This window comes from Streptopelia decaocto (assembly GCF_964273445.1).
Source record: "Streptopelia decaocto genome assembly, chromosome: 1".
NCBI lineage: Eukaryota > Metazoa > Chordata > Aves > Columbiformes > Columbidae > Streptopelia > Streptopelia decaocto.
In genome coordinates, this window is record NC_138663.1 from 117,890,251 (window position 1) to 117,916,448 (window position 26,198).

At 42.8% G+C, this 26,198-nt stretch overlaps 1 protein-coding gene across 1 annotated transcript in view; it reads right to left on the reverse strand.

Moving 5' to 3' along the window:
• Positions 1 to 17,473, reverse strand: part of BACE2 (beta-secretase 2) — a gene marked incomplete at its 5' end in the record, with an annotated part of 54,273 nt that extends 36,800 nt beyond the window's left edge. The window contains 2 exon segments of the mRNA XM_082043065.1: positions 17,012 to 17,404; positions 17,408 to 17,473. Of these exon segments, the coding sequence (XP_081899191.1) occupies positions 17,012 to 17,404; positions 17,408 to 17,473 (459 nt within the window).
• Positions 17,474 to 26,198: the final 8,725 nt, after the last annotated feature.

Consider the following 26,198-nt stretch of genomic DNA (forward strand, 5'->3'; position numbering starts at 1 on the left):
CAGCCTTACATTTACTCCGGGGTTCAGTCAAAGTCTTAATGATAGGCAATTGATAGCTTCTGCTGCACAAGCCATCAGACCAAAGAAGCTAGCTCTGTAAGACTTCATGATGAAAACAACAAGTGATCATGCCTTCTTTGGGATTTTAACTTGACCCAATGGTGTCCCTTTCTTTTCCCTCACCTCTCATCTACAATAAAGAGAGCAACCACTCCACACTAGAAACATTCATACGCCATTCAAAATCTTGTCCTGCTGTGCTTTCGTGATTTCTCCCACGCACACACTTAAAATAAGGCTTATAGTCCTACTCTGCTTGATGGAGTATGCCACACAGTGAACTATCACAAAGCAAAAATGTTTCTTTGTCCACATGTAGAGACTATAAATAGGAAGCATCCCATTACTGGCTCATGAACTGTTACCACACATCACGATGTACTGGCTTAGGAGAAGTCCACCCCATCTAACAACCCCTGAATTGCATCACCTCTTAGGTCCCTTTCTTATTTTGTCCTACACATAACAAACCCTACAGAAAATAATTTGCTAGACAGTGCTTAAAAAAAAAGTGCAAAGTAGTGCTATATTTCTTGTTAGGGATTAGCAGCTAGAAATCATTTGGGTAACAGCTCTTCTTTTTCAGGACAGTTAATAGATAGGAAAATTACTTGCCAATTTAAACACTGCCTCATTTAACACAACGATTCCTAATTACATTATCAGCCCATCTGGCAAGAATTGCTTACAACCATCATGTGAAAAAGAAAACACACTAGCAACTATATGCTGTGTTTGCCCACAGTTATTACGTGTTATTATTGGCACAGACTGTCAGTCAGGTTATTTCAGCAATTTGTTTCTACAAATTAATAATGTTACAGTATACAGCAGCTTTTTAAGCATGGAGACACTATGCTTTTTTCCCTGTGTTACTTGGAATTAACATTTACAGCCTGCTTTCTAATAACTAAATTCAGAAGACAAGGCTTTAATATAGATTCTTCATCTGTTCCTCTTAAGATACAGAAATAAAACCTAATTAAAAGATGAGTTAGAGAAATCTTTGGTAGTGTTTCTAGATGTAGAGGCCTGCAAAGTTAGACAGAAACTGAAAAAGCCCCTACAACAACAAATTTCTGCTTGCTGAGTAACATGAATTTTGCTGAACAGGTAAGACTGAAATCAAAAAAGGGTAAGTTTGTTGGTCTGTATGACAGACTGGCACCTTGGCCCTGAGCACTGAGGCAGGGATGGGACTCTCCCATTGTTCATAAGTGGTCCCTGGACTGGAGCATCCCAGTCCTCATTGCTCTGCAGCACTTCACAGAATGGTTGAGCTTGGGAAGGACCTCTGGAACTCATCTGGTCCATCCCCCTGTTCATGCAGGGCCACCTGGAGTCAGACGCCCAGGACCATGCTCAGACAGCTTCTGAATGTCTCCAAGGATGGAGACTCGACAGCTTCCCTGGGCAACCTGTGCCAGGGCTTGGTTACCCTCACAGTAAAAATGCAGTTTTCTTTATGTTTAGAGGGAACCTCCTGTGTTTCAGTTTGTGTCCATTGCCTCTGGTCTTGTCACTAGGCATCTCTGGAAAGAATCTGGCTCTGTCCACTTTGTACTCTCTCTTCAGGTATTTACATACATTGATGATATTCCCTCCTGAGCCTTCTCTTCTCCAGGCTGAGTAGTCCCAGCTCTCTCAGCCTTCCCTCACATGAGAGATGCTCTAATCCCTTAAACATGGGAGCTCTAGCTGTGGCTTCACCAGTGCCGAACAGAGGAATCCAGAAAATGACTCAGCCTTATGGCTGACAGCTGTACAGCCACTGATGATGATGGAGAAACACCCCATCTGGAGCCAAATGACTCTCTGCAGCTTGGACAGCATCATACTTCACCTTTGTGAAGGAGAAGGGAGGGGGCAGGTCCACATGTTAGATCTGGAAGGAGATGTATTTCCTGTGGTGCCCTGAGGGAGATCACCTCACTAGAGAAAGCAGACCTACCTACTACTACCTCCAAAAAATAGTTCTTCTGTAGTCGCAAGAAGGGTTTAACTATACAGCCAAGATAAGAGAGGCATTGTGAGAAAGAAAAATGGAATGGAGATTAATGGTTTTCAATGCCGTTTGTTCAGCAGGCGGTGCCCACTTTTCACTGCAACGTCACACTGGGGACACAGAGGAACGTGATTTATTGCAGCATGAAAACTTTGCCAAACCAGGAGGTCAGCTTTATCACCAAAGATAATTCCTGCTTTTGTCAGGGCAGAAGTTTGTCACAAAAAGTGTGGTGTGTTTGTAGGTTGTGGAGTAAGCAAGAGAACAAGAGGCAAATGGAGGCTTTTCAGGGCAGCAGCAGATCAAGCTCACCAGAGCATGTTTGGCATTCACTGTCATTCCCCTCATCACATTCCCAGCTGGTGTCAGAACCTGTGATTTGACCCCATAACTACACTACCTTTACTTTCACTCTGCCCCCCAGCCACCTAAAACTCTCAGCTATCCCTGGATATTCTTACATCTGCACTGGGCCCAGTAGAAGACCAAGAATCTCTTGCCCTCAATCTTTTCATGATCTGCACTGCTAGACTGGGACAAATACCTTGTTTTTTTTCTTTCCTCTGTCTGAAAAGCAGTAAACTCTTTCTTTGCCAGAAGATTACAAAGTACTATCTGGATTAGCCAATCTATCTGTGCTTAAGAGCACTGTGTGCTTCTGTAGTTGAGATTTGCATTAAAACCACGAATGCTAAAATGACTGATTGCTCTGAAGTATAAACTTGCTAAACTAAATTGCGAGTTGAAATATGAGCATCTGACTCTGGGACCAATGAATAGTCATTTTGAAGAGAAATATTTCAGGAAGTGCTTTATATATATTATCATTTTGACAATAAGGGAAGGCTATTATAGTTTAAAGACAAAAAAACAGTCAGCCAATCAATCCTGGTAACAAAACAAAATATCTATTCTTCAATTCAGCGCTCTCTTTTCTGCCAATGCTTTTGGTTCCCTGAACATTAGCATTCTTCTAGCACATGCCGTCTCATGTGGTATCTTAGTTTTCAGGCTGAAATTTATTTGCTGTGTCTTGATTTATCATACAACACATCCATCCTATTCATGGTATATGAACATGCTTTGCTGTTGAACATGAGCTATTACTTGCTTATCTTAGAGCTGTGTGAATCGCAGCAATTTTGTCTCCCTGCCTTTTCAGAAAAGATTCACTTTTTTTTTTCCAAATACAAATCCCTCTCCTGTATCACACCCTACAGCTGATGAAGAATGTAGGTGTGTGAAGTAACCTCTCATTCACCTAAACCAGCTACAGCTAAAGTCACTCCTTGTTCTAGGGATTAGGTTTTCAGGAAAATCTAGACTAGTTCGAGGAAGTTGAGTAACAACAATATCTAGAGGTCTAGAAGAATCTCACCTGTAAATAACCATTGGAAGGCTTGGACTGGTTTGAAAAGATAGGAAAACTGTGATAGTCTTCTAACAGAGGTATGGCTGCCACAAAGATCCCCCGGGAGCTGCATCTTCCAGAAAAAGGGGATTGCATGTGAGACAACTAGTACCTTTTTCAGCCTTTCCCAGTGTAGCTAGTAATGCACATTAACATCAGGTAGACTGTTCGTTCTTACTAAGGCAGTAAAGTGCTCAAAATCTGAGTAAGGAAAATCTATGTATTTTCTATATTTATCCTAAACACATTCTTGAATTGAAGGACTAATGAGTGTCTAGATAAATGGAAGATAAAATAGCCCCACAAATCCTGAAATTCAAGAATGAATGCAGGAGACATCAGTTATTTGCACTTATGTACAAACAAAGCTCTTGCTAAATCTGAGAGCATGTTTCCACCTGTTAGTAAGTGTATACAAATTAAAACCATCAACTTTTTGCTAATTATAGTACAGCACCTAGAGACAAGCAAGACTGTAAGCCAAATGCCACTGGGACCAACTCTCACGTCTAACTGCAAGACTCACAAGGAATCCCTGTGCCCATACAGCCTTGGTTTAGAGACGGGCTAAGTCTACACTCTGTGCCACATCTAAATTAGCAAGCATCTCATCCAGAGGTCACTCCCCTACTCCCAGAGAACATGGTGGCCAAAGGTGTTGGAGAGGCAGCTATTAATTCAATAATTCAACATCTAAAAGGAAACTGCAGAAATGCCTGAAGTGTGTCTTGACTACCAGCCTGAGTCTCTGAGATGGGCTCATGAATGCCATTACAGACTTCATAGTCACCTTCTCAACCTCAACCTCTTTCTCATGTTGAAACCATCAAGCAAGCACCTCTGAGTACTGCGCTGCAGGATGTTGAACTCTCTGGAGTGATGGCCAGCCACATCAGACGGCTTCTAGTCCATGGAGCTATGGGTGCTGCCGGAGGACTTGAGGAGAGGAAAGGCTTCTAGCTCTGTGGAAAATAAGAGGGCAGCAGAGGTGGGCAAAGGGCTGCACAGCTGTATTTCATGATACAGGGACACAGACACCACTGCCCAGTGAAAAAGGGTTTTGCTGTGCCTAGACAGATCCCTCAGCAAGTGTCTGTGCACTTGTACCTATGTGCTTAACTACAGTCTGTCTCACTTCATTCTTGAAGAAAAACATTGTCATTTTTTTTCAGCTGACCTGAAGCTAAACTTTCCCTGTAAGTAAAGACAACCACCTCACTGAAAAACAACAAACCATCCACCTCAAGTGTCTTAGGTTAAATGTCTGCTACGACTGGTTTGTTTACCACTACTACTTACAGCATGGAACTTCTGAAAAAAACAGTTTTATGTCAAACAATTTTAGAGGTGTTGTTTGTTAGGGGAAAGAAGAAAAAAAAAAGAGAGGAGAAAGGGACTCGTCATGTTAACAACAGTACCTTTCAGAAGACAATAGCCAAGGAGGGCTTTTTGCCCTTTTTTTTGTTTGTTTTTTTCAGAAGGAAATGAAATCAGTAATCCTACATTAATGTATTATACCCAGTGAATGATTACAGTTAGAAGCTGCATACAGTTCAGAATTTCAATTTTCTGAGGCTTTTGCTCTCCAAAATTAGCTTCCAATTTATTTTGTCAGGTCACCCTTTTCTTTACCTCTGTTATTCATTAGACTCAGAGAAACTGCTGTCTGAAAGAAAGGCATTTTTAGTTCTTCTTTATCCAGCTTCAGAAGCCCTACACTGTAAAAAAAAAAAAAAAAAAAAAAGTTTGTTTTGAAACTAAAGCAAAAACCCTCCAACTGCAGTATCTGTAAGGCTGAAACAGTTTTACACATTTACACAGAGCCAAGCTATACTAAGTAAACTCAAGAAGGCTTGAACCAACTAACCTTTAAACCTTCCTCATGCTGTACAACCTTCTACACTATGAGTCGCTGCCCATGTTTACTGTGCCATTTGGAAACAACAGAATTAATAAATGGACACATTTCAAACTTCAGCATAGCCTCTGAAGTCCATTCCTAATGCTCTTGAGCATAGGCTGGTAGGAAGTATCTCTAACTTCACCAGTGGTGGTAATTTTTTTTTGTAAATCTTCCTTTTGCCAAAGAAACCACAGTAGCCTTGCCCTTCAGTAGCTGGCAGGAGCCCCTCAGGAGAGTGTCAGTCTCACTCCTGTATTTCCACATGCGTTAAAAGGTCTCCTTCACACTGAAGATCTGAACTTCAATCTCAAATTTAAATAAGACCGTGGATTTCAAATTGCACTGGAGATCTGAAGCCAAGTGCCAAAGCTGCTCCTGAAATATTTAAGAAGCTTTTGAAGGCAACGATTAACTTTGAAAAAGAGTACATTTCAGAGACAGGTAGGAAGAAAAAGAAGTTTGCAGGACAGCAGTAGAGAAAAATCAGTTTTGAGAAGGCTGCATGCCAGGTCTGATCTCTTCCCTCTCCTCCCCCTGTCAACTCACTCTCATAGCGACATGATTCTTTTCAGGTTTTTTTCCCCTCCTCTGTCAAGATGTTAGTTTTGGAGATGGGTGTTTGTTAGCAAAGGTTTTTCAAAGCCTAGAGAGCTAGGAGAAGGAGAGGTGAAGGCAGGACACCCTGACACATCAGGTCAATCCGTTCTCCCCAGAAGAGGCTGTTCCCAGTAGCATTGCTGTACCCACACCGTGGGGCTGCTCATTATAATGTACTTCTAGCCACACTCACTGCCTGCTTTCAGGAAGGGCTCATTTATGTTTTTTTAGTGCTTTTCTTTGAGAAGGACATTGAATGTTTATAAGATATTTTTCAAACATTCCCCTAAAACACTGCAACAAAAACAAAGTGGATAAGCGTAATTTTTCTTGTTTTTTCTCCATACACTGTAATGGTGAAACAACCAGCCTTTCCAAAACGCGAAAGCCAACAGACATGACTACAGGGGAACCCCCACTTTGTTGCTTGAATCAAATTCATGGCTGTGAAAGCAACCCCTCCCTCCCGGAGGACAGGAAACTACCGACAATCCCACGTTCATGCACCTGGGTTCCCTGGATTAGCCAAGATTGTTGGACATGGATAAGTAAGTAAATTAGCACACACCCCAGAAAACCAACTATGGGCTCCCTGTACTTCAAGGCCTGACCTCTGCTATAAAAAATGCCACAACTTGTTCTTCAGGCCTGGACTTGCAGCGTTGTCAGATTTTGTTTAACATATGAGAGCTGCTACAGTATTTCATATTGCAAAACTGGGATGTTTCCACCTGGGGAACTGCAAAGACTGGTCCCATCCTCTTCCATCACAGCTCCTGCCTCTCTTCTTCCTTTTCTGCCCAGAAACAGCAGTGATCCCATACTTTCAGACACCTACCGGGCTGTTGCTGTATGGATAGCAAATGGTTGTGGCTGGATCTGCTGGTGCAGGCAAGAGGGGCGAGGAAGGGAAGAGATCAGTAAAAAACAAACAATAACAACAAAACACAACAAGAAACCACAGGTCTGGCTATGTCAAGCACAAGGACTGGAATTTGGTTATTTTGACTGTATCCCCTGCTAGAAAAGCTGTGCCACATCTCTGGGGAAAGGTGTAAGGTCAGGCAGCTGCCCGCTGGTTTGTGCCATCTTAAGTGGCCACAGGAATGTAGGCAGGCGGCCCCAGGTCTCAGAGCACGAACAGGGTGATGCAACTCTGGTGTTTTTATTTCCCTGGTAATTAATAAAGGGAATACAACAAACAGAAGGCTTTTGCTCCCCATTCCACCTGACCTATTTAGGATATTACCAAGGAGCAGAATTTGATTGTTGTCATGGGTATTTGTTGCAACTGTACAGTGCAGTTCAAAGGCAAACACAGAAAACAGCTTTTCACTCCATAATACCAGGAAGGACTATTTTATGGGAGGGAAAAAAAAAAAGCTGCTAAGCAATGTCACAATAACGTGTTTGATTTATTAAAAATAAGAACAATCTTTTTTGTTCATATTTATTCTAACATTTTACTTAAAAAATTGGCAGGGCAATTTAAAAGGCAGATTTGATTCCCAAGTGAAGTTATCATTTTTAAAAAAATATTTTTTCTTTTTTTTTTAAAGCAGCAGCATTCATCCCCCTGCTATTGGACTCATTTATTTCTCTCTCTCCTTCTCAAACATGCACACTTTACTCTTTACCCTGGCTAATACTGTAGAGGCAGCAGCTCTGGGAAATGAACCAGCTTTGCCTGTGGCTCATACATCATTACAATTGTTAACCAAGTTCTACTATAAAAATCTTTATTACACAGGAGAACACAGAGGCATGCAGGAACACAGCTTTATTTTCAGATACCAGGTTGAGTTTGTAGGGCAGGAAGTTAAAAGACTTCTTTATACTCTCAGGTTGACAAAGTCTGCTACTGTGCACTGCAACATCACACAGAAGACAGCTTCCTACTATCCATTCCCCCACCTATCAACCTGTATGTAGGACTAAGCTATCTTCTACAACCCGTGGTGTGATGATGGCACCTCAGGTCCTACAGCAGCCTAAAGGAAGGCAGCACATCATTGCTGCCTACATGCTGGAGCTGATTGTGCTCAGTCTGGCGAAATTTACTCATCAGCAACAGCAAACATTCACATGCACACCTGCTCTGAAGAAAGTTTCCAAACCTGAACAAAAAAGTGCAGGTAGTATCACTAGTGTTTGGTCACTTGCCAAGAAAAGGTTAACCCAAAAGCTCAGCAGAGTGCAAATAAAATTTAACTTAATCTGGAACATGTAACACATGCCAACATTCATAACGGCAGTTGCTAGAAATTCGCTGAACTTTTTTTTCCCCCTCCATACATTATTTATGTCAGCAGACCAAATGCAAAAATCTGGCACTCCAGATCCTGCAAAATGCTAGTGTTATTCCCTGAAGGACTTTGTATCGGTGAAGTAATGAGAAGATTATTCTGTGACAGATAAACTGAAGCACTGTGACTGCATCAGATGTTATCTTGCTACATCACTTCTCAGACTTTTTGGGAAGTGTGACCACCTTCGGACTCTGTCTTATTTGCAACCTGGGAGGCACTGAGAAGAAAAATGAATGAATGAAGTAAAAACCTCTTTAGTCATAGAAAAGTATCAGTAGGACTGATTAATCACTTTCTGACATGCCTCGCACTTAACTCTAACCTGCAGCAGACATCTACTAGACAGCACAGTGAATGAAACCATAGGTCTCTCCATACCGTGCTTAAGCAGCATGATAATATTGCCCTGAAGACCTTCCAAATTGTCATAGCATGCTCTGTCTTGAAAAGGCTTTACAACTAGTAGTTTCTTATGCTGCAAACCCTGACAGTCAAGGTTTCTGTATCAGCTGATATCACAATGGAATTTTGGAAGCAAAGTTTCTAATTAGATAGAAAAAAATGTGAGGAAAAAACCTTCCTCAATATTTCAAAGTTGCAATTTCATAAGTAGATCTGAAGTCTGCAGTTGAAATAGACACCCTAGTGTATTATTTTCTATGCCAAAATTATGGCTGTCACAGGCAATCTTCAAAACCTATCTTCTGCTGACCTGATGTATTTTTTTCTTCCCTAATACCACAATAACATTTTCAAGGGGGTCATGCAGACCCAGCCTTCCATACAGTGGCTTAGCAGGTAAGCCTTTTGTTTCTGTAGAAGCCCCAAATGGCTGATCTTCTCTGCTGTGAAGCTTCCTACAGCAACAAAGTGAGAAAAAAAGTGAGCCTGGATAAGCGAGAAAATTCTCACATCTGGCTTTGGTGTGAGCCTGAGCACAAACCACGACACCGCGCCAGGCTCCGAGTCGCTCTTCTACAGAACGCTCTCGCAGGCAGATCTACAAACAAATATCAATTAATTACTTGAGAGATGGCCACCAAAAGGATCTGATTACTTTTTCTCTGTCGAATGGCAGGATCTGGCCTTTAATGTGAGAAGGCTTACACTCCCTCCTGCAAGCACAGAGGTGACTCTTGGTTCTTGAGAAGTCACCTTTTTTTTTTTCTTCTTTAAAAAGACCCAAACATGCCAATGGGCAAAAGATCCCTAGGAATGGATTCACTTGTGTCTTTAAGGAGGAGAAGCTTACCAAGTGTTACTGCAGCACCGATATATTTTCTCCTTTAAAATGAAACTGGACTTTGAGACAAGCATTTTCCCTAAACACATGCAGTCTAGCTTAACAGCAGTGTTTGCTAGTAAGTAGGTACAAAAGTAAACCAACCATAAAGCTAAAGAAAATAAACTAATTTTAGTACTCACAAGCTGAGCAAAGACGACAAAATCTGCAAGTAATTTATTTTTCACAATTTCAAATTATTACTAAGCAATGGTGAGGGAAAAAAGGATTGCAGAGTGCAATTACTGTCTTAACAGATTCACTCAAAAGAGTCTTCTAATTATGACACATTAATTGTATTCAACAAATTACAATTTTTACTTGAATAAGATTTTTTCCCCCATTTAGTTTATTTTCTTCAAATTCCCTCTCAACTGTACCCAACAGGTTTCATCTATTCAAGGAGGACTCATACAAAACCAATGCTCTAGAGCATCTGTCCCCTACCTCCGTCCCTGTAAAATACAGGGGAAGAATAAAAAGTACTATTTTATCTACCTTTGGCAAAAGAGGGAGCAAATCTTGACTCTGGCCCAAGACTTTCTTGAGGCACACGAGCTCACTTTGCTACGTGGCCACCCTCAGATGAGCATGGCCAAAAGCCCATCAGACTATCACAGAAACACAGAATAGCTGGAGTTGGAAGGGACCACTGGAGCTCATCTAGCCCAACCCACCTGCTAAAGGAGGTTCACCAAGAGGAATGTGTCCAGGTGGGTTTTGAATGTCTCCAGAGAAGGAGATTCCACAACCTCTACGGGCAGTCTGTTCCAGTGCTCTGGCACCCTCAAAGTAGTTTTTCCTCATGTTTAGATGGAAACTCTTTTGCTTCAGTCTGTGCCTGTTGCCCCTCATCCTATCATTGGGCACCACTGAAAAGGGTCTGGTCCCACTCTCTTGACACCCACCCTTCAAATATTTGTAAGCATAAATAAGATCTCCTCTCAGCCTTCTTTTCTCCAGGCTGAACAGACCCTGCTCTCTCAGTCTTTTCCCACAAAAAAAAATGCTCCAGACCCCAGTCATCTTCATAGCCTGCCACTGTACTCTCTGTAATAATTCCTTGTCCTCCTCAGAGTGAGGACAGCAGAACTGGACACAATAGTCCAGATGCAGCCTCACCAGGAAGCCCACTGAGAGGGCCAACATGTGAGCAGTAGCAGGGTCAGCAGTCAAACTTTCATCCCAAGGGGGAGAAGTTTATTAAGCTCCTTGATGAGGCTCTTGAGTGGTTCTGGGCTGCTGCCACTTTTGCTGTGCAGAGCACACAGCCACCACCATAGGAAAACAAAAACATGCAGTTGATGCAATCATGCTCAGGCTACCTCAGATGACGGCAGTGGTAACAGAGCTGGCTGTGTGTTGCAGAGGCACCCAGAAAAGCACAGCAGATTGCTCGTGCGGAGGTCCTCGTTGCCACAACTAGACTGTTACCAACCCAAGTTACCTGGTTTCTGCTAGCTTGGTTCTTTAACAATGTAATCCAACTGCACAAGTGACTGCGATGTAGGCATACGCAGAGGAGGTAGACAGACAGATAACTTGTTATTTTAAAACTATGGGAGTTCGTGTGAAAAAAATTGCAAATAAAATCTATTTTCTTCCTGGGATGTTTCAAATGCTTTGAAGGACACAGAACTGACAGATACGAATTTGAATTTATTTTAACAGCAGTCTGGTATCTGTAGAACATGTACTGCATTTGCTTCACAGGCTCAGATCCACATAGCAAAACCAGGCGGAAAAGCAGCAAGATGTATGACAGTCCCATCAACGGCAGGAAAAAACACTTCCTTCTGGGGCAGCTGAGTGCTACCTCCTTTGCTTTGAAGATCTGATCCCGAGTTCTAATCTGGGCAGAAATAGGACCAACAAGTTCTTTCACTTATTTACACAAATTATGATTAAATCTGTATTTTACAGCCGGTAAAATAAGGGAGAGAGGTAAGTCTGATTTGTACCAGAGATGCACATGTGCAAGGGTATACTATTGTATTAGCTTCCTTTTTCAAATGTAGCTATACTTGACAATGACCAGATGATGTTTAAGGTCACTCTTGCTTCACCTACAGCAAGTGAGAAATTTTCCAAGATAATAAAATGTGGGGGCAACATAATAGCTAACATGTCCTCACAGACCTGAAGCCCTAAGTGCTCTTCACAAAAATAAAGACCCCTGCAAGGTGTAGTAGTTTTAAAATCTGTCTTGCCAGACATTTTCCCTGGAGCTTACTGCTTGCTGGTTACAGGAGAAAAAAAAAAAAAAAAAAGAAAAACAAACAAACCAAACAAAAAACAACCAACCAAAAAAAAAACCCCAAACACACATCTAAAACCAAATCAAACAAAAACCCAAACAAAAAAGAAATTAAACTCCTAAAACATTCCTTCCTTAATAACTCCAAACATCCAAACATACATTACAAGCCTCTTCCATTCAGTGTCACTCTGTGTCCAAACACTGCAGGCCATTGCAGCCCACTTATAAACACAGCAAAGCAAAGCCTTGGTACAAAACACAGTGCTATACTCAGGCTATCTGCATTGTAACTAATACTCGTGTTTTGGGTTATTTTTATGGTACAGGCTTCACTACCTCTGTGCAGTCCTTTTAGTGAGGGCTAATTTTGTATGGAAGGAGGGGCCAGAATGCTAATTCGCCAAGGCAGGGACCTGTCAGCGTAAATCTGGTATGTTCGTTTGCTTTGTCTTTGGTCAAAAATACATTACACTTCACCACACCACAGTACATTATATTGGTCCTGTCTCTTAGGACTTTCAGGTCCTTGTCCTTTTTATTTTGCAGGCATCCAACAACAACAACAACAACAAAGTCTACCCAATTCATCATTTAACAACAGGAACATTTTGCATTTCAATAGTACTTCCATTAGAGGGTTCTGGAGGGATTCTGATGCTGTCACCTCAAAGTACTCTAATACACCACGGTCCTCATCTTTGCTCCTCAACCCTTCCTTTTTTCAGCTTTCATAAAGTGCTCAAACACAAAAGACCCATGTAATTATTATTAAAAAAAAAAAAAAAAAAGAGAGAGGGAGACTCTAGTTGGAGTTTGCTTTCTGGTATTTGAACCTGGAAGGATCACACTTTCCATACTTCTTGTATCTAGAATGATGGTAAACGCCCTTTCAGCAAAATTAAGAAAGCAGAGCCTAGCTTCTCAGGGAATAACACAGCTCCACATATCTCTTCACAATCTTCTTTCCTTCCAACAATCAGGCAATAAGAGCTATCTACAATTAAGGAAGAATGTCTGCGTGTTCAGAAATTGCTAATATGTGTGTTCCTTACCTTCAAAATCTCTAGATATAAATTGCAAAAGTCCACAACACACTTGAGGTGTTTAACACATACCCTTCTTTATCCTTCTTTTCTTTAATAGTTGGAAGAAATTGAAGGAAAGGTAACTCCCACCAGTTACACAGAAACAGAAGTTTGTGTTTCTCAGTGAAGGCCCTTAGACTCAACACTGCCTGATCTTAAAACTTCAGAGCACATTTACAAGACAGGTTTTTGCTCACCCCCCACACAGAACAAACTGCGATTAGGACAAATAAGACAAAACCTCTTCATTCATAGAATGAAAAATTGAAGCTGAAATTTCCAAAGGTAGCCGTGGCATTCAGAGCACAAGTCAGATCCTACCTACTGTGGTTTCAACCATCTGCTGATCAGACCACAGCTATTTGACTCTTGGGAGGCACATGCCGAGCCTCTCTTCACAATGAAGTTGCAGGAGTGACATTTACTTGGTTTCAATAAAAAACACTATTTGGAAGTGCAGTGGGACCAACAGGACTACCACTACCTCAAACAATGAAGACTAGCATAACAGAGGCAATATGAGGCAATGGTACTTTCTTTGTAAACATTTACTGCAGTCCAGATGGACTTCAAGAAAGCTGTGAAGAACATGGGGTACTTTATGAGTTTGACTATTCTACTGGGCAAAAGCTTGTAGGAAAAACAAAATTAATATGAACAGAACTGCAGTGGAGATGGTAGAAAAACCCTAAATGATCTTTTGATTCAATTCCTCACAGAGTTTATAATCTCAGGGCAGGCAAAATAATAAAATCTAGAGCAAAGGCATTCCATCAGATTATTTAAAGAAATAAGAAGTAAGAACAGTGCATACAATTCATATTGGGCTCTTGCCACCTCTTATTTAAATCTGGAACTGGAAAAAGTGTACCTATACAGACAAGTGTAAAGTACATAATTTGTCAGAAGTAGGACACATAATAATACATCCATGAAATAAGAGACAAATATACCACACTCTTCAATACAACAGATCTCTTTTTTTTACCTTTCACAGGATTCTTAAGTAGAGCTGAATGTGAATGGATGAGAATTAATGGGGGTAATGACAGCTGAAACCAACCTGGTAGCTAGTTTGGAGATCTGATATGGTTAGGAAACTATATTATAAAACTGGAAATGGTCAGAAATACTTTGGCTGCAAACACTTTGCAAAACTGTATTAACTGCATTGAAGTTTCTTCTCTTGCAAATAAAATAAATTTGACTTCACACAGCTGCTCTATTTTTATATCATCAGAACAAGTATTTCAGAACTGCCATTGTGAAACTCAGTTCTATGCTGTGTTTGTCTGGTATATGACAAATCAGAATTGGAATGAAAGCCAAACGATGTGCCTTAAATGACTTGAAAACTGAAATTCTTTCATAGTAGCTTCCTTCCAAGAACGAAACCTAAAAAAGGAAAATTTCTAAAAATGCAATTGAGCAGTAATGTAAGCTCAGTAGTGCTGAAATCTTTCACAAATGCTCATTCCCCATACTGGCACAGTAGCTTCCAGCACTTAACACAAACACTTTCAAAGTTACCAGGCACCAACACTATCATAACCGCAACATTAAATCTCTTGCCTCTTCTCACAACCTGCGGTTTGGTCTTAGTCCACCACTGCCTTGTTTGCCTTTACCCATCCCCTCTCTGCAGCACCGCTGGAGCAGCAGCTCTGCCATCCACCTTTCTGCTCTAACAGCTGGGAAGCGAAGCTGGGCTGCTCTGCAACTCTTCTTCAGTGCCAGTATCCTTCTTCCTCCTTGGCAAAATGTCAGGGCAGCATTACCCCGTGCTGGGGCTCAGCTGTCCCGGGAGAGGCCTGGGTGAGGAAAGGAGTTAGCTTGGGAGCAAGTCCCGTGCTGGGAGGATGCAAGGGTAAAACAAGGTGTCCAAACATCACTTTACACCACAGCTTCTAATATGAGGTGAAGTCAGGCTCAGAGGAGCATTTCAATCAGCAAGAGATATCTCTTCTACCTGACTGTGGCCTGCTCTGACTCCAGTGACTACTTGCCCAAGAAGTTTAACACAATCCCAACACTTGGCAGTATCAAGACACTTGCTTTTAGTATCAGCGCTGTGAAGGATTCAAGTAGCACTGGCCTGTAGCGGCTTTGCAGCTTTATACTATTCATTGCAAAGCAGAAAAACAGCAAGAACATTTGTGATCTTTAAGTCTTCCAGTTTCAGACAGGGAATGAGATAACAAATTCGCCTCCATCAAAAGTAGAGAATAAATTTTAACTGCACTCAGTACTGAGTCACTATATGCCAAGATATGATTTTGGAAACTCAAGTGCATTCATAACCTTACTTACAACGTTGGCGAGCCTACTCGTGAATAAAACTTTACAAGTGCTAAACACCAGTGGCGTTTTTTTTAAATAATTAACTTTGCAAGAACTCAGAACTAGTTCAAAATAGTAATAGCTTTGCAACCAGATTCAGAGCTTCTTTTTTTTTCAGATGGAAAAAAAAAAACATGCAGCAAGTTTATCTGAAACCTTACCTCGCATGTACTACAAAACATACTAGCTGTTAAGCGCGAGGCCTCCAGGTGCACTGAGATCAGTACATTTCTCCCTCTTAGACCTACAGTCACATTATCAAAAGACTGTCGTATTTATCCTTCTCCATTTCTTCCAATTTCAGAATCCCCCAGACATGTAAGAAGATGATAAGCTTGATAGTCACTTTTTCTATATATTTTTTTTTCTTTCATTTAAGACATACTGAATTGGATTATTAGTCCAATCAAATCTGGTATCTTGATTCTGGCAGAAACCAATATTGAATGTTCCCTGGAGTAATGAAGCACACACAATGCCACACTAATAGAACTAGTCAAATATGCAGCACACAACATGAAGAAAAAATTACTTCATGGCCTTTGTAGCTATTGGGCCACACCTTAATACACCAGACTTGGTTAGGTGTGTGGTTTTTTTTTTTTTTTTTTTTGTCGTTGTTGTGGTTTTTCCCCTAAAACTCCATTTATTGATCATAAAACACACCACCCTTCCTCAATACATGCATCGATCCTCCTGTCATGCATTTCAATTAGAGTGACAACATGGCCAACCCTCTTACATTCAAGGTGTGAAAAGAAAAGAGCTCACAGAAGTCCAGAAATGCAACAACAGACAAACACTCCCTGTTGGCTAGGCATTTTGGCTTTTTATTACGGAGAGGCGCTCACACAGAAGAATAAGGATTTTTTTGTGTACACTGGGAACACAAAGACCTAAACTCCCGTATCAAACACAAAGTTCTGAGGGAAAGCCCCGAGGGCTTTCAGGAAATTAATCCCCACTCAGCTGACTAGTCATCCCCACCAGCAGACCTGCAACGCTCCTCCTGGGATCTCATGACACAGATGAAAGAGCAACCACATAGAAAAAAACTTCAGCAATGCTGGTGAAGGCAGTTGGAGAAGATAGAAGAAAACATGGTCTATTTGAAAACCATATTCAAAACGTACACGTTCTTTGTGTTATTAATGAATAACACATGAATTCCCGAAAGCAGGAGGTGGTTCTGCCGAGCCATCACTTAGTTTCGCAGAAAGATTTCGAGTGATTCTCCCGGGGGCATCGGGAGGATCTATCAAAGCATCCAATCACAATACAAGGCAGCTTAAAAATAAAATAAAAGAATAAAAAAAACCCCCACCCTCTGACTCTAAAACACACTCATTTCGACTGACAGAACAACTCGCTTCGAATCAAAATACAATGAGACAACCTGAAATCGGGGATGGGCTCCGCGGGATTTCCCGAGCAGTCACCGGGCCGGGGCAGGGCAGCCTCTTGCAGGCACCCACTGCCTCTCACCGCCCCGGTGAGGCCGCCGGGGCCCCGTGAGGGACGGCGGGCGGGCAGGGACGCTCCTCCCGCCTGACCCGCGGAAGCTCGTTGCTGCCGCCGGGGCTCCCCCGCGCCGGCCACCGGCACCGTCTTTTGAGCGGGTGCGGAGGAGGCGCCAGCACTGAGCACCGAGAGAAAGTTGTGTTTGGGCTGGGGGGGAGACACAGAGACTCCCGGTTACCGAGAAGTTTACCCCGATTCCCCCCCTCGCCCAAGCCCGCCGTCCCCGGGCCGATCTTACCGCCTGCGGCGGGGTCCCGATCAGCATCTCCAGGTAGTAGCCCCGGCCGGAGTCCCCTTGCAGATTCTCTACCATGGCTAAAAAGTTGAGGGTGCCCACGGGATCCGAGGCCAAGGCCAAGCCGTCCTCGCCAGTGAGAGGATCCTGCTGCCGGCTGACGCTCCCGGGCCGTAGCACCACTGGGGCCGGCGGCGACCCGCCGGGGGCGACCGGGTGGGACACACGGAGCGGGAGGGAGAATAAAGCCTGGCAGAGCCCCGCAGTGCCGGCCAGGAGGAGCAGGAGGCCGGGAGCCGCCAGCGGCGTCCTCATCCCGGCGGCAGCGCGGGGGCCGGGGAGCTCTTCCCAACTGCAGCGGCTCCGGCCGGAGGCAGCGGCCGCCCGGCTGCCAGACTAGAGCTGCCAAGGGAGGAGGAGGAGGAGGAAGAAGAAGGGAGCGGCTTCCCCACGCCCCGGCTTCATCTCCCCCTCCCCCGAACTGAGCTCCTCCTTGCGTTTCTCCTGCACGGCCCCCGGGCAGCTGGAGCGCCAGGGACCACAGCTGCTCCGGCTGCCTGGGATCCGTGCGGGAAAGTTGATCCAACCCAGTGCCCGCGGGAGAAACTTTCCGGCTCGGCTCAGCCCAGCCCGCAGCCCCGCTAACGAAGCGTGACGGCACGCTAGCGAGAAAAGTTTCTGAAAGCCTTGAAGGAAAGGCGGCGGGGCGGGCGATAGGGGCTCCGCGACAAGGGGTGCGATGGGGGCGACCGGGACTCTGGTCCCCTGATGTCCTCCCGGTGTGATGGCGCGACCCTCAGCGTCGTGGGGGCCGGGCTCCGGCAGCCTCCCTGGGGCACCGCTCGCCTTAGGACCTCGCGGGAGGAGAGGCAGCGGCCGGCGGGGGGTGGAGGAGGGGGACGAGAAGGAGGTGGGAGTGCGGAGCCAGGTCCGGGGCCGCTCAGGGGTGCCGGCGCGGGTGTTCGTGGCAGCCTGTGGCCGTGGCTTGGGTGACTGTAGCCACGTTTCTCGGCGGCGGCGTCTGGTGTGGGGAGTGGGCGTGTGTGTGTGTAAATTAATCTGCTGTACTAATAAAAGCGAGGCATGAAAGACGTCCTGTTGTTAGAGAGCGTGTGAGGGTTTAAATGTCTTCATCATGCATGGAATTAATAACAGCAGTCAAGTGTGGCCTTTTGAAAGATGGGAACACTTAGGATGAAATTAGTCTCTATACCTTTGGAGTAATGACAGTGCCAGATAGATCATTAGATGGAGCAGATAGTCCAAGAGCCTTGAAAAATAACACTGGGCAGGTCTAATCCGTGTCACTTTGTGTTTATTTCTGACCCTTCTCCTGCATCCTCCGTAGCAGATATAACTGTAAAATATCCAGCCTAAGTCATGCATACTCTCAATATCTCCTGGCTAGTTTGCTGTCCTAGGCAACCACTTGGTCTGCCCTTGTGTGTAAATCTGCTCCAAGCTGCATGAACTGAGATCACTGCTCTGCTATAGTAAAAAACAGCAAGGGCTTCCTCCCCCCCTCCCTTCCTTGAGACGAAATAATCATCTGTGAGATTTCTGAGTGTTTCACAGATACTAAATGAAGTTTCTGTAGGAGGTGGACAGTACTGCCATTCACTCTTGGGAAGCTGACCAAACTGTTTGCTGGAAGGATTCTCAGGTGAGGCTGTTATTTGTAGCCATTTCCAGAGTTACTTGTGGAGTAAAATCATTAAAAAGAAATTGGAACCCACCTACACTTGCTGAAGGAAAAAAGGTGTTTTCTTTTTTTTTTTTTTTTTTTTTTTTCACTAATGTTTTCAGTACCCAAGCTTGCTGTTACTTAAAGTCTGGAGCCCTTACTCCTGTTTAGTAGCTCCTTCCTCAGATCAGTTCAAAGCCTCTGGTGCAGTTGAATACTTTCCCCTGCATCCACATCAGGAGGTAGATGCAGTCCCTGTTCCTGCTGCCTACAGAGCTCTTTTCAGGCAGAAGGAAAGCCCTGTGGTGCTTTTAACTAGCTGGAGGGGTGGGAAGCCTGCAAGGAGGTTGGTCTGGCTGGGAACTTGGGTAGAGGGCAGAGATGAGGCTTGCGCTGCACTCAGGTGGTTATTTCACTTGTGGGAAACTACACATCTTAGTAAAAGATGAAATTGTGCAAACTTCCCTCACTGCAGGAAGCTTTCTATTTGCCTGACAAGTAGGAATGTCAAATACTGCAGTCCTGATACTGCTTTAGGCAGAGCTGGAAAATGTTGCTGTAGGCTGATGGCAGCTGAACACGTGAGGGAGTGGCAGGGTGGCTGACACACAGAGGTTATCTCCAGGGTGCTACAGTGATGTTTTTCAAATGTAGCTGGGATTGTGACAGGTTATACTGTAAGGCTTGTCTAGCCGGAACTGAAGGGGAATTAAAATACTTAGGGCTCTTCATGGGTGGGCTGAAAACTAGAGAAATGCCCCCGCGCCTTCAAAAAAGGAAATGTGAAAAGTAATTAGGAGTATAATTTAACACCCCCTCAGAGTGGTAGGGATGTATTTATAACAGTCAGCAGCTATATACGTTTTGTTTTAATTCTTTTACAGTACAGTAAGTCTTTCCCTTTGCCACTGTTGCTAAGTTACGTTACCATACTTCTGTGTAAAGCAATCCCAGTAAGAAGAAGTGTATAGTTTTCAAAGTATAGAGGATATAGCGTAGCCTGCAAGTGTTCAAGAGAAAACTTGTCTTTTTTTTTATACTGTTTGTTAAAAGTTCTTCTTGTCCTGTTTTCCGCATACCTAGATAGGTCTTGTAGTAAATGCATATCAGACAGCTGTTGCATATGAAGCGATATATGCGTAACCTTTCTGTCCTCCCATCGCATCATCACAGCAGGGCTCGTGTTCATACAATAGCATGTTGTGATGTTTCTGTCTTGCCTCATCTGCTCCTTTATTTACTGAAGTATCTGATGAGGCTTGGACTGTGCCAGGTGCAGGTGAGTAGTCCCAATGTAGTTATGGACAATGGCAAGACTGGACCTTAAAAGAGCAATGTAAACAGCTGCTTTTGAAATAAGACATCATAAAGTCCTGCCTGAGAGCTGAAGGTAACTATATCCAAAACATTCCTTTGAGGGGAAATCATCCGAATGCAATGAATGCCACTACAGTCAATATGCGCATTTATTTCTTTGTGTAGCACATACAGAAAATAAATGAAATGCACAAGAATAGGCACAACTTTAAGTGTCTGTACTCCTTGTTTCCTAGAATATTTGGAGAATCTTGTTGTCTGTATTTTTGTTATTCCGAAAATGTATTCTTTGAGTAAATAATTTTTAAAATTTTAAATATCATCCCCTGTGAACAAGTCTTTTTAAAAAGTCATTTGTCCACATAAAAATCTGCAGGTATATCTTGACTTTGATCCAACTCTGAATTAATTTAATTTGATGGTAATGTGGTGCTTTAAATCTTTAACCACTTGACAGTGAATTAGCATATGTCTCTATAACATAACCTTCTACCAGTATTTACAGAATACAGCTTATCATAAAAATGCAACCACCCTGTGTTATGGACAAGGTATATTAACTAAGCCAGAAAGACAGTTGCTATTTGGAGATGTTACATCAGGACTGTTGAGAAAACAAGCAGGAATGGAGAAGGCGGCTAAAGATGCAGAGGAAGTGCTGGAGCTGATCTGAGCAGAGGAGCTCTGGATGACTAAAAAGAGATCCTCTCCTTCCAAAAGAGGAAGCTGTTAGGGGACTGCTCAGACTGAAGCAGTTCTCTGCTCTGCATCTGCAGAAGTCAGGCTGACCTATGCTATCATTATACAATGATGGGGGCAGATGGACACAAAATAAAGACTTCTGTTCTAAAATTGCTTTGTCTACTTTCTGTGTTCCTATTGTTAGCATAATCGATATTTCAGTTTTAAGAAGACCGATTGCTCTTTACTGCTAATTGCACACTGGTACTGAAAGAAACCCAGCTGGACCTGCAGTGTACAAATGGTTAATTTGCAGTGTGGTAGCCTTAGATTTTGTTCTTCGTGGACTTGACTGGGAAATGGTCTCTGTCTGTGGTCATCTGGCAATCAACTTTTTCATGTTTTAGGCCTAATCCAGTGAAATGTTGCTGGTAAGTGACAGAGCAGTAAACAATCAAGCAGCAGCAGAGACCTCAAGATTTGGCCCTGCTGAGTGCCTGCCAAGGCAGTATGTTTTCTGAGGCAATGAACAAACCAGCTACCCTGTGGGATGAGAGGTGCAGCTCAGGAGAGCTATTCCAGTGGTACTGCTAGGGCTCTAGTAACATCTTTTGTGCCAAAGTGAGGGCACAGGCATTTCTGGGACTTGTGTAAGGACTGAGCACATGCATTGTGTATAAACCTCGTCCAAAATGATTCTTGTGGCTGGAGAATGTGTGGTTGGGGATGCAGGTGCAAATGTTTAGCGCCCTTCATCTCTTTACTGTGTGTAGAGAATATGTGGGTAGGGGTGCCTTTTTCAATCACTGTCTGTGCAATTAGTTTTCTGAATGATGAGATATCCCTTTGGCTGCAGTTGAACATGTAAGATGTTGAAGATATAGCTGTCTTCTGTCAAAGTTCCATTAAAAAACAAGGAATACATAATCTTTAGTTGTTGCTGGGGGCATGTAATCACTGGTGGACTCTGGCTAAGCTGATGTCAAAAACCATTCCAAGGTTTTGTTTTGTGGTAGTGGTTGTCACCCAGTGGGGTACTGATGTCCCTATTTTGCATCTTCTTCCCTGAAGCAAGGTTCTGCACCCTAGAAAGATTTCACAGGATGTGAGTTTCTCTCTCTTTGGAACATAAGGCCCTTCTACCTCCCCCCCCCCAGAAATGTCCATGTCCCAAAGTGCCACGTTTCTCCTCTGGGTCCCCAAGCCCACATACACAGCACCCTCTCCTCTGTTGCACTTCATCCCTTTTTCTCTGACGAAGTGGTGTGTCACCAATCAAAGGGAAGAGATGTGAAAATCAGTTTGGTTTTGGCTTGTTCCAGCTCTAGATCAGAGTGCCTGTGCAGAAGCCACCGTCCCTCCCTTGTGGAAAGGAGTGGGAGCAAAGGAAGCTGCACACACACAGAGTTGCAGGTCCAAGTGGCTCAAAGTAAGGCTCACTCAGACCCCATAGGCTCAAAGTGGAGCACAGAGCAGAGGTCAATATTAGGGTCCTGGGCATCCTGATCCTACAGTACTGTCAATATGTCTGGTATTGTGTTTGTTTTGTTTGCTAGCTCACAGCTATGTGGGAGAGTGGCTGTTTGAGCTTCTGCCCCACATCTGAGGAAGCCTGCAGAATTCTTGATTAATGCATTGATGACTCTCAGAAAAGTGTTATTTCTCCTCAGAAACCTCCGCAGGATTCCTCAGTTCTGTTCTCTAGCTGGCACCATGGAAGAAATAACTTGTGGGTTAGACCTTAAAATGATCCAGTATCGACCTTCTGGTTCCAGTCCTTCCTACACCACAAGCAGCAACGCTTATAAATTTATAAACTATGAAAAATTAAACACATGGTGAACTATAACAGCACTTTAAAAACAACACATTGAGAGCTGGCACATACCGCTGAGATTACTCAGATACTTTCATAAGCGTGCAGGGCTGCAATCCACTTGCCCAGAACAGGTAGACCATTTATTGTTAATAGTAAGAGTAGCAGGAATTGTTTGGTAGTGGATGATTAGTAAACTAGTCAGCTTGGTCAAGACTTTTCAGAAGTGCTTAGACCTCCACAATGTTTACTAGGAATGGAGAACATGGGATAGAGAGTTCTCCTGAAAGTCTGAGCATTAGTCGACTTGGGGAGGTAAATGCACAGAGCACATTGGTTTTTTTTTTTTTCCAATCCACCTGTGTGCCAGATGTTCAACAAGGAGATTACAGGCGTGCTCCTGGCTACACACCACTTAAAAACTGCAATCAGGGCTGGTTTTTAAAGAACTTTGTAATTTAATAGAGCTAGGAGCCTGTGCTTATGTCCATTCTTGGAGACACAGGAATTTTGTGATGGACTATGTTGTCTGAACAGACAATCTTAAGTTGGGACGTTGCTTGGTCTCCTTGTTTTCTTTGTGGTAGTCTGCATAACTACTTCACTCTGGAAAGTTCAGGCAACAAAGGATTTCATGCATAGCAAAGTTAGTTCCTGAAACCTATCTTTACAACTTACCTTTTTTTTATCTTGGTCCATCTTTCTTTATCACCCTAATGCTGACCATGGTAGAGCTTCTGAAGAGTGGATGAAGCCGGTTTGTTTTGTCATAATCTATAAAGATCTGCAGTTTCCTTAACTTGTGTTCTTCAAATCAGTAACTGCTAACAGAACATAGAGATTCCTTCCTTTCCTCTCCTCCTGGATCAGTACATTTCTGGATTCTAGTTTAGATATGCTGCTATAGTAAATAAAATCTGAAATGCTGAAAGCCTTCAGCATGATTTCAGACCAAGTGTCTGAGTAATACTTGGATGAAGGAGATATTGGAATGACAACCTAGGTACATGTAGTTAGCAGGATTGATTAAATAGTTTAAAAATATTTTTATTTTTGATTTTTGTATTTTTAGCCTTGAAATGATACTTTGTTTATAAATTTTGCCATTTTTTAGTCCAAAATAGTATCAGGGATGTGGGTCAAGTCTTCATCCACTGCAAACAAAATTATTACACTGGTTGTGTTGACCTTGATCTAAATAGCCCATTCTGTATCCCATTTCTAATAAAAAAAGCCAACTCAAATCTTGAGCTGTTTTTCAAAAAATCTGAGAAATATTGAAGTTTTTCTGTTCATGCACATAAACATGTGCATGAAAAATGAATATGTTACTAGCAAAACAGTCCACAAGCACTGAAATATTCTTGGCATCTAAGCCATGGGGAAAACCAAGTGCATCTAAGAGAGGTTTGCAGCTATCAGTTTTGTAAAATAAGGTCTTGTTGTTATCCTCCTGGCCCTCTGGAGACCCCTGAAATGCTTTATTGAGGCTAGAGAAAGGTGAAATGGAATAGTGTTTTACAGAATGAACTCCAGTGGCAACTGTGATCCTAGTTCATCATGTACTGGGGTATATTTAGCCTTTTGAGTGTTTGTGCTAATGATAAGCCCCAAATGCTACTTAAAACTCACACATACTTTAAAAAATTGATAATGAGCTGTTTTCAGCTGTGAATGTTGGAATTTCTGCAGGATAGAGCTAAAAAATGGTTTAGGTACTTTAAGGTTAAGTAAGTCCATTAGTAAAAGGACTGTTACCTTACAATTGCCTGGCAATGACAGCAGATGAAATGGTTCAGATAAAATATGTCCTAAGGCAAAACACTCTGATCCCTTTCTAAAAAAAATAAGAAAGATCTGTGATCTTAAAAAGTTTGATTACATTATTAATGTGTAAAATGTTACATGCTTTTGCACTTCAATTTTTCTCTGTCTTTACAATAGTTCATTATTTCTCATCAGATACAAGCTTATAGGTCTTCTCATAATTTATGTCTCCTGCCGTTTGTTTCAAGTATCCAGCAATGAGAATAATTATGCTTGCCTTTTGGTATTCTTTGTGTTCAGGAAACAATGCATCAGGGAGGCTGTTTCAGAGATGCAGACTCTTGCAGGCAACCAGCCAAAAGAGGCAGAAGTCTGGAAACATAGCTTAAAAAACTTCAGGTGATTCTTCCCTCATTTGTAACTGTAGAGCCCACAGAAGTAAGCTAGACTGATTTACTTCTTATAGGGGCAAGATCTAGCCATTTTAATTCAATTTTTCTTTCCTTCTTAATAGTTTATACTGTTTCTTATGTTAGGCATCAAAATTTTATTACTTGGAGTTGGTTGCATGACTGCTGTTTGATAATGCCCAGAACCTCAAATTAGAGAAGCATATAACTTTGCTAAACTTAGAGGCTGAAGTTTTTTTGGGCTGCAGGTCTGCCAGAGATTTATCCTATTTTCTACAAGTTTGTTCCTGGTCTTTCTGAGAAATGCACTGGCAAAAAGCATATTGTTCTGCAGCTTACAAAAAATCAGTCAATTTTGGTGTATTTCTGTGTGAGAAGCAGATCTGGAATGACCAGGTACTAGAAAAAAAGACTCAAAGGAAAGTTACCTATCTATGAGGTTGCCTATTTCTTTTATTTTTTTTCACAAAAACAAGTCTGAGTATAGTCATAGTTATTCCCCTTTAAAAAAATTGATGTACATGTGCTCAGTGGCAAACCATCTCGCAACTGATCAGAGGTCTGGAATACCTCTCCTATGAGGAAAGGCTGAGAGAGTTAGGGTTGTTCAGACTGAAGGCTCTAGGGAGACCTTATTGTGACCTTTCAGTACTTAAAAGAGGCCTATAAGAAGGATGAGGACAGACTTCTTAGAAGGGTGTGTTATGACGGCACAAGGGGTAACGGTTTTAAACTAAAGGAGGGGATATTCAAGTTAGACATAAGGAAGAAATTTTCTACAATGAGGGTGGTGAAACACTGGCACAGGTTGCCCAGAGAGGTGGTAGATGCCCCATCCCTGGAGATGTCCCAGGCCAGGCTGGACGGGGCTCTGAGCAACCTGATCTGGTTGAAGATGTCCCTTCTCATGGCAGGGGGGTTGGACTAGGTGGTCTTTCAAGGTCTCTTCCAACCCAAAGTATTCTATGATCATAATTTATTCCAAGGGCACCTTTTGCACCAAATATATTCCATCTCTTTGTTGGTCTTCACCTTCAGGCTGGATAGCAATGTTTGGTCCTGGCATGGGCTCGGTAAGACTTTCTTTGGAGTTACTGCTCTTGGGCAGTGCAGTGCTGAATACAGGGGCAGAGATCACAGAAGTGACAATAAGCTTCCCAGGAAAGCACAGGAGGAGAAGAAAGCTTCCACACAAAAATGGAGCAGGGTTTGTCCTGGCATGAACAGGGTTGTGGACAGAAGGGCTTTGACAACACAAAGAGAAATGGACCTGCACAGTGGCATGACTTGGAGGGGAAAAATGGGTAATTATGTTGGAATTACAGGAACAGGCTATTAGCACAGAGGAGAAGAGCCCATGGTGGCTTTAAAACACTTCTTATCAAGTTAAGATGTGAGTGCATGAATCCAATATGCCTCAGATGAAGTGGTTTGTTAACTAATTAAGATTTCCCATAAAGGAATCTGTTCTGTCTTTTTATTGAGAGCAACTAGACCTTCTGGATTCTTACAAGT